The sequence below is a fragment of the Strigops habroptila genome, chromosome 2 (genome assembly GCF_004027225.2).
Source record: "Strigops habroptila isolate Jane chromosome 2, bStrHab1.2.pri, whole genome shotgun sequence".
Taxonomy (NCBI): domain Eukaryota; kingdom Metazoa; phylum Chordata; class Aves; order Psittaciformes; family Psittacidae; genus Strigops; species Strigops habroptila.
In genome coordinates this window covers 112,089,121-112,104,030 of record NC_044278.2, presented here as the reverse complement: position 1 = coordinate 112,104,030, position 14,910 = coordinate 112,089,121, and the positions used below count along the sequence as shown (strand labels likewise).

At 52.2% G+C, this 14,910-nt stretch overlaps 1 protein-coding gene across 1 annotated transcript; it reads left to right on the top strand.

The window, feature by feature from the left end:
- The first annotated feature begins 2,906 nt into the window (after nt 1-2,906).
- Nucleotides 2,907-13,383, top strand: ENDOD1 (endonuclease domain containing 1). The gene is made up of 2 exons (XM_030476315.1): nt 2,907-3,765; nt 8,386-13,383. Exons 1-2 carry the CDS (start codon nt 3,472-3,474, stop codon nt 9,517-9,519), a joined length of 1,428 nt encoding a protein of 475 aa, XP_030332175.1. The 5' UTR covers nt 2,907-3,471; the 3' UTR covers nt 9,520-13,383.
- Nucleotides 13,384-14,910: the final 1,527 nt, after the last annotated feature.

The following is a 14,910-nucleotide window of genomic DNA, read 5'->3' as shown; positions in this document are numbered from 1 at the left end:
TGTAGCAAACCCAGTGTCAGCTCTGTGAGCAGAGAGACAGGGCTGGAGGCACCATGTAGGAAAGCAGGCAAACAAGCCCAGCAGCTTCCTTGTAGCTAAAAGGTTTGGATGCTGGCATGCTTCTCATGTTTGCTTTGCAGGGAGGTGTTATTTTCTTTGAGACATTGGTCTTGGTGCTTGAGACCCTTGGGGAAGAGCAGGACTGGTCGTCGTGTCAGGTCAATGAAGATGGGTGAAAACCTCCTGTCATTCTCCTTTCCCCCTAATGTTTTCTGCTCATTTTCTTACCACCAAAGGAGAAAGCTTTCCTCAGCTTGCTCTCATCTCCTCACTTGACCTACCATAATCCACCCCCTGAGTTTTATCACACCTATTTCCACTCGTTTTCCATCTTAACCTTCCCTTAGTAACCCAGTTTTTAAGGAATTCAGATCGTTCTCAACTCTAATTTTTACCCAATATTCTCCTTTTCCTCCTGTTCAACACCATTTTCTGGATCTTGGCCTCTTTTCTTGCCCTTCTCTTTCTCCAGCCCCTCTGTCTTTAATTTCTTTTCCCCTGACACACTTTATCTCTGGTATTCCTCGCAAACTCTGTGTCCATATAGTCTATTTCCTACAGCTTCTCCTGCCTTCCCTCACACTGCCTGCCACTGAGAGATCACTTTTCTCACATCCCTTTGACCACATCACCTGCCCCTGCATCCCCCCTGGGCTCCACCATGTCAAACCTCAGGGGCTGGCCTGCACTGCTGGGCTGTGCAGTGTCACCCCTCCGCGGGTCTGGAGGATGCAGGCCTAGCTCCCGTGAGGCCACCAGCTCACACTGCCCAATTCCAACCCCATATTGTCAGAGCCCTTCTGCTCACATCAACAGCCTTAGAGCCCTTGTTTTGGATCTGATCTTCATACTCCCTTGGGCAGCAGTCCCTGTAGGCATCACTCCTTATCACTGCCTATAGGCATGACTCCCTGTGATGCCTAGAAAAGCGTGTGGTAGCAGATAACTACTGGAACACTGAGTTGTCAAAACCTCTGACGAACTCCATTTCACTATGTTTGACTCTTCTGTCTGTCTGTGATCCCTTGGCTGAGAGTGTGATCTTCCTGGGGCTTTGGCCTTTGTCTTCTCATCACAGTGAGTGCCACACCATGACGATGGCACTAGGCTCTTTAGTAATAGTGATGTTAGTGAGAACAGAAAAAAATATACAGCTCCACATTCAAGGGTCACAACAGCTATCTTGTGTTAGACAGAAACTGGAGAGGGGCCTCGCTTGGAGAGAAGATGGGATTGGGAGTTGAGGAGTGGAACTCTATGTGGGCTTTCACACTGATGCTCTTCTTGGGAGATGAGAGCCTGAGGCTCTTGCTCTTCAGGCTGAGTCAAGGGTTATCTGTTTGCTGGTAAAACCAGAGCTCAAATAGGCAGACCCCAGCCTCATAGTCCTACAGGAAAGAGCTGCTCAGTTCCCAAGAAGCAGGTAAGAAGCCCTTGAGGTTCAGAAGACAGCTGCAAAAGGACACATCCAAAGGGACACACGTGCTGCTTTGAGGCAGGAAGTTGATGCGCAGGTCCAGGACAGAGACAGGATGTTTCCTGGTGGAAATCAGTGTTCTGGCCACTGTTACACCCATCCTGAGAAACCTCATGATGCCTTTTCATTGGGTTGGGACCATGCCTATCCTGCAGTGATGTCAATCTTGGCGTGGGGTGTTTAAAGGCATCGCCTGGCCTAGGTTTGCCTGGGAAGCAGGGCTTACCCTGCTTGTGCAAATATTTTCTTTTGCTACCCAGGTAATTGCAAGCCTTGGATCAGAAAGAACATCTAATAGCTGAGGTTTGGCTTCAGCTCCTGATTTCCCAGGAGCCTTCTTACATCCAGGAAGATGAAATTTTAAGCCTAACTTTTGGAGCTGATGTCTTCAGGTCAGGCTGTGCCTGTGCTTTCATTTACATCATCTTTCCTGAACATCACTCTTTCTGTCAGGGCTGGGTGACCAGGCATCTGCCTGGACCAAAAACAAGCCCACTTCATACACTTCCTGTTGCTCCCCAGCCTGCCTGTCTCCCCCAGATGATTACACTACACCAAGAGGTGCTGTTGTATTTCCTTGCCTTAATACTTCTAGAAGTCATCCCTGAATAGAGGAATGATAGTCTTAGAGTCCAGTCTATTTTTAGTGCTTTTAGAGGCTCCTTCTCTGACCTCAGGCAGGCACTTTAACCACCCGCTGTCCCATCTCATCATCTGCCATATGGACTGCCCCTACTTCGCAAAGCACTGGTGGCTTGGTAGCACTTGCATTTTTTTGCTTGGAAATCACATTATGAAAGGGACCTGTTCCTTATCGGCACCAGGATTTTCTAAGTTGTTGGCAACAGAGCTGACCACATCTAACTTCTTGAGTGGGAAAATGCTCATTTTCTTGATGCTGAGGAACTGCTCTGCAGCCTCCATCCCCACTATCCTGCTCATTTTCCCTGTCACTGAAGGAACACGGCCTTTTACCCAGCAGTAGCCAGGGTATCATGAGCAGCTATTCACTGGGCAGATGGTCATAAACTCGGATAAGTAGTTTCATTCTCTTTAGGTAGATTTTTCTTTCTTTCTCTTTTCCTTTTCCTTTTTCTTTGTATTATCCTTGTCTTTTTTCTTTGTCTTTTCTTTGACTAAACTATAGGTTTAGTCAAAATATTCAGAGGTGGGTGTTCATTAGAGGTATATGATATGAGGGTCTTCATCCTTCCACCTTTTGTTAATCTCTTTTAAGAGATAATCTGCCCAGGTGAGGTGATACTGGGGGGGTTTGGATGCCCCATACAGCTCCAGGAGAGACGGGAGGAGAACACCTTCCCCAGGCACCTCAACAGCCCGCGTTTTGCAGCCATAGCGATGACAGGCATCCCAAAAAGGAGCAGAGCGGGCTCCCAGCGCTTCCAGCATCCTGCCACCTCTCTTCCTCCTCCCGCTCACTTCGGGCCAGGCTGGCAGCGAAGCGGGCAGCCAGCACCTTGTTGGAGGAGGTGAGCCTGACTTTGCAGCATCCCCCCTGGCAGCCCCGGGAACGCTTCTGGCTGCGTCAGCCAAAATTCCTGCCGGGAACAGTGCTGCAATGCAGCACAGCACACCACACCCCGGCCAGCGCTGCTCGGCCCCGGCCGCCGTGCGCTGCCCGCCTCCTCTTCCCGAAGAGCCCCGATGAGTCCCGGCCGCTCGGCATTCCCTCCTGCGGGCACTTGGCGTGTGTCAGCGCAGCGCGGCGCACGGTCGGTTTCACAACGCGCCGCTGCGCAAGGCGCTGGCTCCCCGGAGGGATCGGCTGTGGTTGGGAGTTTCGTTTCCCTCGCACGCTACACCCGGATTCCAGACGCTTTCTGGCTTGGCCGCTGCATGGACTCAGAGCGCAGGTCCCTTTGCCGTACCCAGCGCAGGCAGACGGGGCTCCCCTCGGCTCCAGGGAGTGGACCATGAAGACGTCAGTTGTGTTTTTGCTTTGCCTCTCGGTTTTCCCAGGCTTTTCCCAGGGCAGAGTTGTCGGCAGGGATGAAGCTGGTTTTGCGGAGTGTAACGTGTTCTTCCCTGGACAAGTCCCACCCGAAGGGTTTACACAGCCGTTCCACGTGAAAATCTGTCAGCACTACAACAAAGAGCCGCGCTTTGCAACCCTCTACAGCACTAAGGACAAAATCCCTCTTTATTCAGCTTTTAAGTACACAAAGCCAGCCCAAAGCGAGGAGGAGAGCTGGCTGGTCGAACCGCAGGTAAGTCAGCTTTTCCGTCACTGTAAAGCAAAGGTTCCGGGGGAACATTTCCTCCGGGATGAAGCCGGAGCTAGGATTTTGCAAAGGAGGCAGGAGCTTCGCTTGTTGAACTTCTTTTGATAGGAATTTAACACGAGCAGAACTTATTTTTGTGCTTGGAACTGAGCAAACAAACAGTTCCTTGTCCCACAGGGCCTATAATGAAAGCTGGGAGGCTGCTGCGTGTGATATGCAATGCCAGGAGAGAGGAAAGTCTCTGATACCAGCTCATCACGGGCAGGAGCGCTGCTGGTGGGCAGCAGGGTTGACTATCGCAGTGTCCAATGGAAGTTTGTTCTGTTGCCAGTGCGACTGCAGTGTTGATAAGAGTTCTTTCTGTGTTGATAAAGAGTTCTTTAGCTTCGCTGCACAGGGATAAAACATCCATTTGCGGTTCACCAAGTTGATGCTGCAGCTTTTTGGTGTGTTCTGTGCTGCAGACTCCGGTAGGGAAGTGAGTTGCTGTATCCTGGAATAAGAAGCGTGCACTAGAAAGTTAACTTTGTTGGAGCCTCGGTAGTTTTTGTCTCCCCTTGGCAGCACTTGGCAGTCTAAGCAAGTCCTTCAAGCTGTTAAATTTCAGGGAAATCCTTAAAAAATTGCTTGTGCCCTAAGAGAACATGTACACATCACCTCTCTTTTTAATTTTTTCCTCGTGTTTCAGGTTTTTCAGCAGTGGTCATAGGGAATTTTGTAGCAAACTTCAATCTGCCCCCATCTGTTGAGCTCAGGGAAGATGGGCAGCATCCAAGGGCCCTTTGTCAGGGCAGGAGTGGCTGCAGTATCAGAGCAGTGTGTTGGGACCTCAGGTGCTGGATGCTGTGAGAATCAAAGCTCACCCCTGCCCCAGGAGAATGGCTGCCGTGGTCATTCTCCTCCTGTGGGGTGATGAGGTGCTGAGGCCATGAGATTGCAGGCAATGAAGACAGGAGATTGTAGGATCAACTAGATTGGAAAAGACCTTTGAGATGATCAAGTCCAACCAATGCCCTTTGTGCTCACACCTACGTGCGTGCACATGGAGATGCAGAAACACAGCAATCAGACAGAAATCACTGTAAAACACACTCAGCACTCTGGTGAGGGCCTCAGGGTTGTCACATGCTTTTTTTGGGGGAGTGATGTAAGCGGTGAGGGCACCGTCTCCCTCCCTGCGTGCCTGCCTCCTCAGGAATGTCTGCCTGAGAAACAAATGCCAAATGTAGCACTGAGGCAGTAATTGGGTGAGGAGGGTGAGGAATGTCAGTGCCACCCACTGCCCATCGGCAGCTGGAAACAGCCAATTACTTCAGCAATTAGTGACAAATTAGAGAGCAGGAAGGACAGGCTGATGAGCAGGGTGCTGATGGGACTCTTCCAGGCTCAGGTGTGGAAACCTGCTTTGCCACAGGTTTCCTAGGGATTGAGAGCAAGTCCCTTAGGTGGCTTTCATCTCATCTCATTTTGGCTGTCTGGAAACGTACAAGTTTGGCTCTGCAGCTTAGAGAGAGATAGAAAACTCTGGAGTTGCCTTTTCTGTCCTAACATGTGAGGGGCTGCATGAGTCACCTTGTGTTTTAGTTTGGTTGATGACTACCACCAGCCAGATGACCAAGGTGGGACTTGCGTTGCCCAGCTATATACAATATAGCTACTTCTGAGCTGCTCTCGCCATCTGTCTTGGTAGACAGTCAAGACAAACAGGTACTTCTAGAGCCACTCATGTGAACGTCCTACCACAGAAACCTTGGCGTAAGATGCACTGTGCCTCCTCCCTGAGAAACGAGTCCCACACTAAGGCTGGGTGAGATATTTCCACTGAATCAAAGGCGTAAGCGTGCCTGAGGCAGTAGTGAGGGCAGTGGGATGCTGAAGTTCACCTGGGATCCTAAATACTAGTGCAGGGAAGGTATAACAGCGTCCTGCCTTGGTCCTATGACCAAACCTAATGGAAGCTGCCTGCCCTAATAACTGTGTGTTGCCACACTTTTAATCCTTCTCATACTCTGCCTGGAAACTGCAACCCTCACTTTGTGAAACCCTTCGATATACGAGTTGGATGCTCACATCCATACAGGTGTTCAGATGCATAATTCATTTCTACATCCCATGCAGTGCATGAGGTGTTTACCTGTCTGCTTGGATCTTGCCCTTGGCTGTTCCAGGTTGTTTGGACAGATGGCCTCACGGCTGACTCCCATGAATGAAGATGTGCTTCGGCAGTGACACAAACCAAAGGCTTTTTGAAGCAATGAGGAAAGGTGGCTTGCAATGCAGATTAGATGCAGTGCTGGAGGCAGCTTGCCTTTGGGGCTGAGCTGGGGGAGGCATGAAATCCTCAGTTACACATGAGTTATTACAAACCATTATATGAGTTATTATAAACACAACTGGGTGATGTCAGAGCCTTACACATGAGGAGCATTTTTATCATGTTCTTTTTTAATTGCACCTAAACATTCCCAATGGTATGTGCAAAAGCCTGCAGCTGAACAGGTAACCAGAGACGTATTTTCCTCATAGGCACCTCAAGGTTTGCATGCATCAGCTCATAAAGAGAGAAAATTAAGTTTATGCCATATGCTTCCTGTAGGCTGGGAATCTCTGCCAGGAGGCAGAGCTGACCTGTCTTGGGTCTAAGTGACCTTGTGGTATGGCAGCAATGCTTTGGGAGTGAGAGGGGATGAGTGTCTGCAGGGGTGTCAGGCTTGGAGGGGCAATAGCACGGAGGGCAATTCCCAGGCACAGCCTCGCATTGTGCCTGCTCCCCCCTCACTGGTACTGCAGGGATAAACACAGCGGGTGCATCTCTTGTGCCATAGCACAACACCATCATCTCATCAGAACAGGCAGAAGGAGTTGGGGGGTCAGGAAGGGACAGTGATGTGGTGGAACACAATGTCTGGCCTCATCAGCCAGCTGCAGCCTGTGAGTTTGGGGTGTCTGAGCAAGACGAGCAGAATAAAGCAGATGCAGAGCAGGGTAAGTCTTTTTAAGTGGTGTATTTAGAAAAAGCTATGACTTGTGCATCAGCACATAGGGCTCGCTGTGATCCTTCCAGTCCTGAAGCAATACGCATCAGACGCTTCAAGAAACCTCCTTAACAGGAGATGGGGGTAATGCAGCCCTCTGCAATGGCCCGTGTTGGCACTGTGACCAGCCTTGGTGCAGAGAGAGCCCGGGGCTGGGGCTGCAGGGGTTTGGCTGATGCAGGAGGCCAGCCAGAGCTCTGTGATGGATAGCTGCTGACACTCGCTGGCACTGGCCCTGTCACCCTGGCTCTCAGCACAGGCTGGCACAGAGCTGTGGGCAGGCGATGCGGCACTAAGGGAATGCAAACACTGGGTAAGGTCGTAAGGATGTAGCTGGACATCTGTCCAAGTGCATTACAGGGTGCCCAAGGGACGAGGAAGGATGACTGGGGAGTGATTCAAGGTAGACTATGAACTCTCTGCCACACATGACTCCAAAGTACGTGTTATATAGCACAGTTTATAGGCCAGGAGCAAAGACTGCAGGTTTAATTGGGGCAGCACAGTGCTGGGAGCTGAGGGCCACAGCCTCTGAAACAGAGACTACAAGAGGCACCGAGGCCAGAGACTGTCTGTCACCCCCGAGCTTGTACCAGCACGCTCACCCTCTAATTTGGGAAGGAAAATGACAATCATCTGGCACACCCCCAGCGCTGCTGCAGGCAGCATCAACAGGAGTCACTAAGGAGCAGACAGAGCTGTGGCCACTCAAGGAAGACCTGAGCGTGCCCTGGCATTTAGTGCTCCTGCTCCCACTGTGTGTTACCTCCCTGTGCATGGCTCTGTGCATGGCTCCAGGACGAATTCCTGCTGCAGCAGTTGCCACCTATGGCTCCGCAGCACGGGAATGGCAGACACAAGCAGGTAGCACAGACTTCATCAAGGACCTGCGGTGATGGCATCCTCACCTGTGTTATGCCAGGAGCTGTGCATTCATTAAGGATGAGGTTCAGAGTACTAATGACAAGCCCTCAGAGAGCCCTGGGAGCTCGCTGCTGTGTCTGTGTTCAAGGCAGGGGAGTTGAGGTCACCTGCCATGGTGCCTGGCTTCATTCTGGCTTCTTACACACGGTGGTGAGAGCAAATGCCTTTGGCAGGTGTCTGATATACCATGGGGTTTTTCCTTCATGGTTTGGATTTAATAGTTCAGAGGGACTGAATTCAGGTGCCACAGTAGGTGCTTAAATGAACTGGAGGTACCACCACCATAGGAGGCGAGAACATGGCCCTAAATCAAGCATCTATTGGTCTTTTAAAAATCTCTTTGCACAAGTTATAGGCTTGGTGCAGGGTGGCTGGTGGGATTCTGGAGGCTGTGTTGTGCTGCAGACCAGACTGCAGAGCTGCGAGGATCCCTTGCAGCCTAAACTGATGTGTTTGGCAGAGCAGCTAAGGGGAGCATGTGCTCCTCTGAAGTGCCACAAGGAAAATAAGGAGGGAGAGCAGGATGTGGTCCAAGGCACAATGTGTAGGAGCAATCATAATGGAAAATACACTTCAAGGCCCATTTTACATGTTGCTTTCTAGTAAGGCAAATTGCATCCAGTAACTCTTCTCTCTGCTATTTCAGATAGATGACCCAGAAAATGACCTGCAGGAGATGGTGCATGAAGCCGATGTCGTTGGCACTGTGGCCAACCTCGGTGCAAACCAAGCCCTGACCTCAGACTACGTGGGCTCTGGCTATGAGAGAGGGCTGCTCAATCCCAGCTTGCTCAATGAGGAGGATTTCCAGATGGCCACTTACACGCTCACAAACGCCGTCCCTCTGAGCCCGTCTCTGAGCAAAAGCTGGCACAGAGACATTGGGAGGGTAGTGGAGAAAGCTCTGGTCCCTCACTGCTCCAAGAAGGATCACCTGTACCTCCTTGCAGGGGCAATTCCTTCTAGTGCCCGGGTTAAAGGCAAGCTGTCGGTGCCAGAGACGCTGTGGCTGGCAGCCTGCTGTGATGCTCCGGAGGGCTGGTCCCTGGGAATAGTGAAAACCACGAATGATGACAACAGCTTGGCAGACCTCACAGTGAGAGAGCTGGAGAAGAAGCTTCTCGTAGGAGTTCACTTGTTCAAGGGCAGCTGTGGGGATGACAACCAAAGCCAGGAGAAAACAAGAGCGATACTGCAAGCTGTCAGTCAGATCCGCTCTGGAGAGCAAGTGAGAGCAAGTGACAGCCAGGATGCCAAGGAGAGCGGGTTGGTGAGAAGAGTGGCTGGCATCATCGCTACCCCTTTCATCAAACTTCTGGAACTCCTCATCTACGTGTTTGTGGAGCTGGTGAAATACGTGTTTTATTTTCTGTGGCTTGTTGTCAAGCGGGTTTGTGGTACAGTTCTGGATGGAGTCTGCAACCTGTGGAACGGGGTGGTGTCCTACCTGAAGAACATCACCATGGTGCTCATCAGCATTCCTTATGATGTGGGGAGGGTCATCGTCAACATCTTCATGGGCTTCCTGCAAATTGTTGAAGATCTGGCGTCCCTCACCTACAGGATCCTGAGCATCCCCGTGGGGTTTGTCCTTCACCTCGCTGCTTTCCCTTACCACTCCATCTGTGCCATTCCCTCTGTCCTCAAAGACATGGCCAACGGGATCGGGGGCACCTTCTGGCTGGTCATCGATGCCACAGCCACCATTCTGCACGGCTTCTGTTACCTGGCTGGTCACATAGTCAAACGGTTTGTCCCTAAAGCCTCCTCTGATGACTGACAGGAATGGAAACCGAGGCTGCAAAGGCATGGATTGAAGGAGGAGTGGGGCAATGCTTTAAGATACGTGGCCAAACGCTGTCCATTTTGTTCTGGTATTTATTGTAGTGACATTAATAATAATGAACCAACTGGGGAGTAACAGGGAAGGCTGAAGTGACGTTGCTGGGGGCCACCACCACTAACTCAAGTTCTGTCTGTTGTAAAGTGTTCTGGTTTCATTGGTGCAGGCCACAAACTGTCTGTGATTTGCACATCTCAAGATGCTTCCTCTGAGAGATGTGCACTAGATGTGGTACGAGGTTACTTCTTTCCAGCTCTGATAACACTGAAACCTATGCACTGACAGTGAGCTCTGCAGAGCCCACCCCTGCCAGGGAGGTGGTGGTGGTGAGGGGAGGATTTTAGTTATGGAGGGTTTTCCAGGACCTGGAGAAAGGAAACGGGGGAATGGGTGCAAGGGTTTGGGATCAGGGAACAGCGGGGAGCAGGGCGGGATGTGGGTAAGGTCCTGCTGTTGTTTGCACTGCTCCCTGCACTGCTGGAAGGGATGTGACTGGGTCTATCTCCTAGCCCTCAGGCTTTTCCAGGCAGCTGGAATCACATGGATCTTGCTGTGAGGAAAGACCTGCTGCCTGTTCTTTTGCATGGTGGGAAAACATTTTCCTTCAGCCATACCACGATTGTCTTCCCTCAGCCCTTCCTTGCTCTTTGGTGACCACTGAGGGTCTAAGCCCTGAAGTTTCAAGATGTGGCATTCTCTGAATTCAGGTCTAAGCCCCTAAATAAGCTCCAAAGCCCAGCAGCACCCTGGAGTTATGCTTTTGGCTTTGAATCAGTTGCCACCCACCCTGCCTCCCTTGGTTGCTGCTGGCTCCCTGGGCATGCAGCGGTGTGTAGGTGCCTGAGGTCAACACAAAACAATGGCGATGGTGATGGGTAACACCACAACTGTCCTTCTGAGGCTGGCGAAAATGATCCTCCTGGGTTTCCCTCTAGGGCTGAAGAAAGCAGCTCTGCGCTTCCCACCAGTCTGGGTTGGCACCAGGGATGTCCCTATAGGAAGAGGACATGGGAGAGATGCATGGAGAGCTTGTAGGGGGATTTTGCTGCTTTCATGTGGGGTTATTTGGTGTTTTCATAGCCCCCACCCAGAGGTAAAGTCAGAGCAGGGCAGGAGCCAGCCCTGAGCAGGGCAGGTGAGTCCCCTTAGAATAGAATCATAGAATCAAGTAGGTTGGAAAAGAACTTTAAGATCATCAAGTCCAACCATTACCCCAGCACTGCGAAGGCCACCACTGAACCACTGAGGGCCTCATCTACATGGTTTGTGAGCGCTTCCAGGGATGGTGACTCCAGCACTGCCCTGGGCAGCCTGTTCCAATGCCTGAGCACCCTCTTGGTGAGGAAAATTTCCCTCATATCCAATCTAAACCTCCCCTGGTGCAACTTGAGGTCATTTCCTCTTGTCCTATTGCTTGTTACTTGGGAGAAGAGACTGACCCCACCTCACTACAACCTCCTTTCAGGCAGCTGTAGAGAGCAATAAGGTCCCCCCGAGCCTTCTATTCTCCAGACTAAACACCCCCAAAATCCCTTGGTGCTGTGCTGGTCATGAAGCTGGTCTGAGGGACGTCAGGGAAGGTATTCCTGCCATTGGGAGAGAAAAGGCAGAGGGAATGGGATACTCGTGGTGAGCCACTTGCACTTGCAGGTTGGCAGCTCTGATGGAAGAGGCCTCTGCCACCCGCGAGGGGAAGAGAGGCCCATGTGCCTGCTGGAGTTGCAGGAAACATCATGGCCAAGCTCACACTGAGCCCTAACAACAGCTTTTTGCTGGGCATTTCCCTTCCTTAGCTGGTTTTGGAATCCTGGAGGAGGGAAAATGCATTTTCACTTCCCCTGTTTCTCCATAGGGACTGTGGACTGACCTGGGGTGCAGCGCTCGTTTTGCTGTGTAGATACCCACCTGGTGAGCCCATGCACAAGCAGACACCTTGATGTTGGAGGGGGACCAACCTCCCTCCTGCACTACTCATCCTGCCTGCTCGCTCTTCACCCCTTCTCCTCGCTGCTGTGAGCCAGGACCCCCACATCTGTGACACAGGAGCCTGCAGGGATTTGCAGCTGGATAAGGGGCACAGGGACACCACCACTGCTGGAGGAGGGCACAGGGGAGCTGCCTGCCCTGGGGCTCTGGATCTCCTGGTGCAGGAGGGAATCTCTTGGTCTCAGCAGTGTTTGCTCTGTCTGGACTGGGAGTCCTACATACATGAATCCTTCCCTTCACTTGCTCCTCTGTCCCTCCCTCCAGTGCCAGGTTGGTTGTGGACCCCTGATGTGCCATAGCATCCCATAAGGAGTCCTAGGGGTGCGCAAGCCGGTGCTGCTGTCCCCAGGGGGAACCCTGCGGTGCTGTGTTGGCCAGTCCTGGGTTGAAGAAAGCCCAGTTAACTCATCAGGGCAGCTTTGCCTCTCTGCCTCATGCTGCCTGCAGCAGGGCTGAGCTGGGGGTACACAGATTTAGAGGGTAAAGGAGATTTGGCTGGTTCATGGTGGTGACAGGGGGTTGTTTCCTTAGCTTGGGGGCTGTGTGTCAACACAACCATCTGTGTGTGCCCATCCCAGACCAGCACACCCCAACCGGGTGGCACCCTGTTCAGCAATGGTGCTAATGGCATTGTTGGAGATGCCAACAATGCGGAGGAAATGGGGAGGTGGTGGGATGAGTGGGGAGAGAGGATGACTCCTTGTCTCACCCTTTGTGGACCATGGCTAGATTGTGGAGAAAAAGAGGCCTCCTTGCAAGCCTGTATTGGAAAGGAAAGGAAAGGCGGCTTTTGTGTGCCAATAGGGGTATAGTCGAGCGAGGCCAGTGGTGTTTTACAAGTCCCTCCTTCATGCTGGAGCTGTTGGTTTGGGCATTTTGGGGCAAGGTCCAGGTCGCTGCTCCCAGCAGGCAGGCGGCAGCCTGCGGATGCTCTCCAAACCAAAGGATGCATCTCTGCCTGCTCACACGTGCCTTCTCCGCTGCACAACCACGTGTGGAGCTGGCTCCCACTCCTTCAACAGGCCCTGTCCCAGCCCCAGCACTGCTCTCAGGCGACGTGGCAGCCACCAAGGCAGGGAAGCAGCCAGCTCAGGAGACACCAAGGTGGGGAGACCCAGCATCCCCAGCAGCCCCTGAAGCCACGTGTGGTGTCAGCAGCTCCCAAGCGCAGCCCAAGCACGGCAGGAGGTGGCTGCCCCCCACAGCTGCCTGTCTTGTGCCTTCTGCATTATCTCTGGCCCATTTTGGCTGTGCAGTGCCCAGCGATGCACTTCCCTGGTCCCGCACCCAGAGAAGCATCCCTACACCTTAACCCAGGAGGTTCCGCACCCCAGCTCCACAGCTCAGCATCTCCAGGGCACCCCCTGCTCGCAGTGACATGGAAGTTTATGTGCTGAGAGGCAGCAAAGCTGATGCACCTCAGGTCTGCATTGCTGCATCTCCATCACCGCCGCTACCCAGCCTAGCATGGCGCTGCAACCATGTCTCCTGGCCACCAGTGGACAGTCCTTAATATCTAAGGGGCTGTGGCACTGTGGGGTTTGGGCTGATGTGGAACAGTATTACTAAAGTTGTCTTAACATGCTCAGATTCCAAACCTGCACAGGGCTTTTTTCTCCTCTGCTGCATGTCTGAGCGGGCAATGGGAAGTGTGCCTCAAGCACCGAGCAATCATCAGAGAACAAGCAACATCCTGCTACAAACTTAACTATTGTTTGAGATTATTCTTATCCGGGCATGATTTATGGCTTCTGAGCTTTGCTCTATCCTTGGAAACAAATGGCTTCAACAAAATAAAAGTTACTTTTCCAAAGAGGGGCTGGTATCACATTTCTGTCACCGTTGCAAACAAGATAATGCAACCTGGGGTGCCCTGACTAATCAGGAAAGCACCAGCAGCACAGTTGTTCTTTGTTATAGCTTGACATCTGATATTAATGGCCCTTTTGTGCTTTTAAAACACCTTTCCTCTCGGAGCGCTGTGGAAGAATCAATTCATTAAGCTATAGAATATGTAAGTAAAAGCTGAGGGGTTGTAGGCAGCAAATGCAGCTCTGTGTGTGCCAGAAGAGGGGGAGAGAGGGGATGTTTTGCTCCTGTGAGATGCTGTGAGATGCACCCGGGTGCAGCACGATGGCTGGTGTTGATACAGAGCAATCACATCCCAGCAGGATGATTCCTCGCAGCTGACAGGGGGAAACTCCCTGTTGTGCGATGCTGTTCCCTTGGCTGGTCTTACCACAACTTCTTTAGAAGGAGAACAAGCCCTCCCTAAAAGTGGCCACATTCCTCCGCTGACATTATAGGGGTCCTGGGATGAATAAACCAGATGTTGGCATCTGCATTTTGCAGGTATCTCTGGGAGGATGAACCCCTCCAGTGGAGTCTGTGTCCCTCTGAGGTCTGCAGGAGCTGGTGGGGCACTGGCACAGGCTGCCCAGAGAAGTTGTGGATGTCCCATCATTGGAAGTGATCGAGGTCATGTTGGATGCGGCTTGGAGCAACCTCGTCTAGGGGAAGGTGTCCCTGCCTCATCACCAGACACTTTGGGGTCTCTGTGCACCTCGACGTGACCCTTATCTGCTGCCTTTACCCTTGGGCTGGGCACCAATAACAGCAACCCCGGCAGCACGGCCCTGTGCTCAGCTCCTCCGGGCCACCCCTCTGCTCCCATTGCAGAGCTGCTCACCTCCATCACCAGCTCCTGCCTCCTACCAGCCAGGGAGCTGCTCCAGCAGGGCAGGGACCTGAGCCATGCTTGTCCATAGGTTATCTCTCCGGCTTAGTCAGTGCCAATAAATGGAAAAGGTATTGGAAAGTAAATAGCAGCGTGACTTGCCTGGCCAGGAAGGATTGCCTGGGAGCAGGGAGCGTGGGGTGTGTCCGGGGTGTTAGCGAGGCTGTGATCCTGGGGTTCGGCATGCGAGGGTTTCACTGCACAGCCGCCCATGCTGTTGGATTTACTTCGATCCGGGGATGGATCTCACACTGGGTAACATCTGCCATTGATTTCCACAGAGCTGGTGTTTCCAGCCAAGCAGAAAGGCTGCAGACTTCCCAGCGGTGCTAATGTTACAGCTGGCTGGAAAACCTCCAAGGAAGCCTATCCCGTCAGAACAGGGTGATTTATCAAACAGGGCTCTTTTTGTGGCAATCTGCCATTGTCAGTGGAAAAGGTTTTCCAGGTCCAGGCAGGAACAAGGAGAGAATCATCCAAGAGCAGCCCAGGGTCTGGATTAGAGGTTTGGACGTGGACATTCAGCACCCTCTCCTGCCTAAAGCCGGTCTGGCATGTGAATGTGGCTGTATCCGTCCCAGAGGAGCGCCCTCACAGCCATGGCC

Excerpts from the sequence above, each read along its gene's own strand:
- ENDOD1 (XM_030476315.1), top strand. The coding sequence starts at position 3,472 with ATGAAGACGTCAGTTGTGTTTTTGCTTTGCCTCTCGGTTTTCCCAGGC. Across the intron at positions 3,766-8,385 it reads GCTGGCTGGTCGAACCGCAG|ATAGATGACCCAGAAAATGA; the intron begins GTAAGTCAGCTT and ends CTGCTATTTCAG.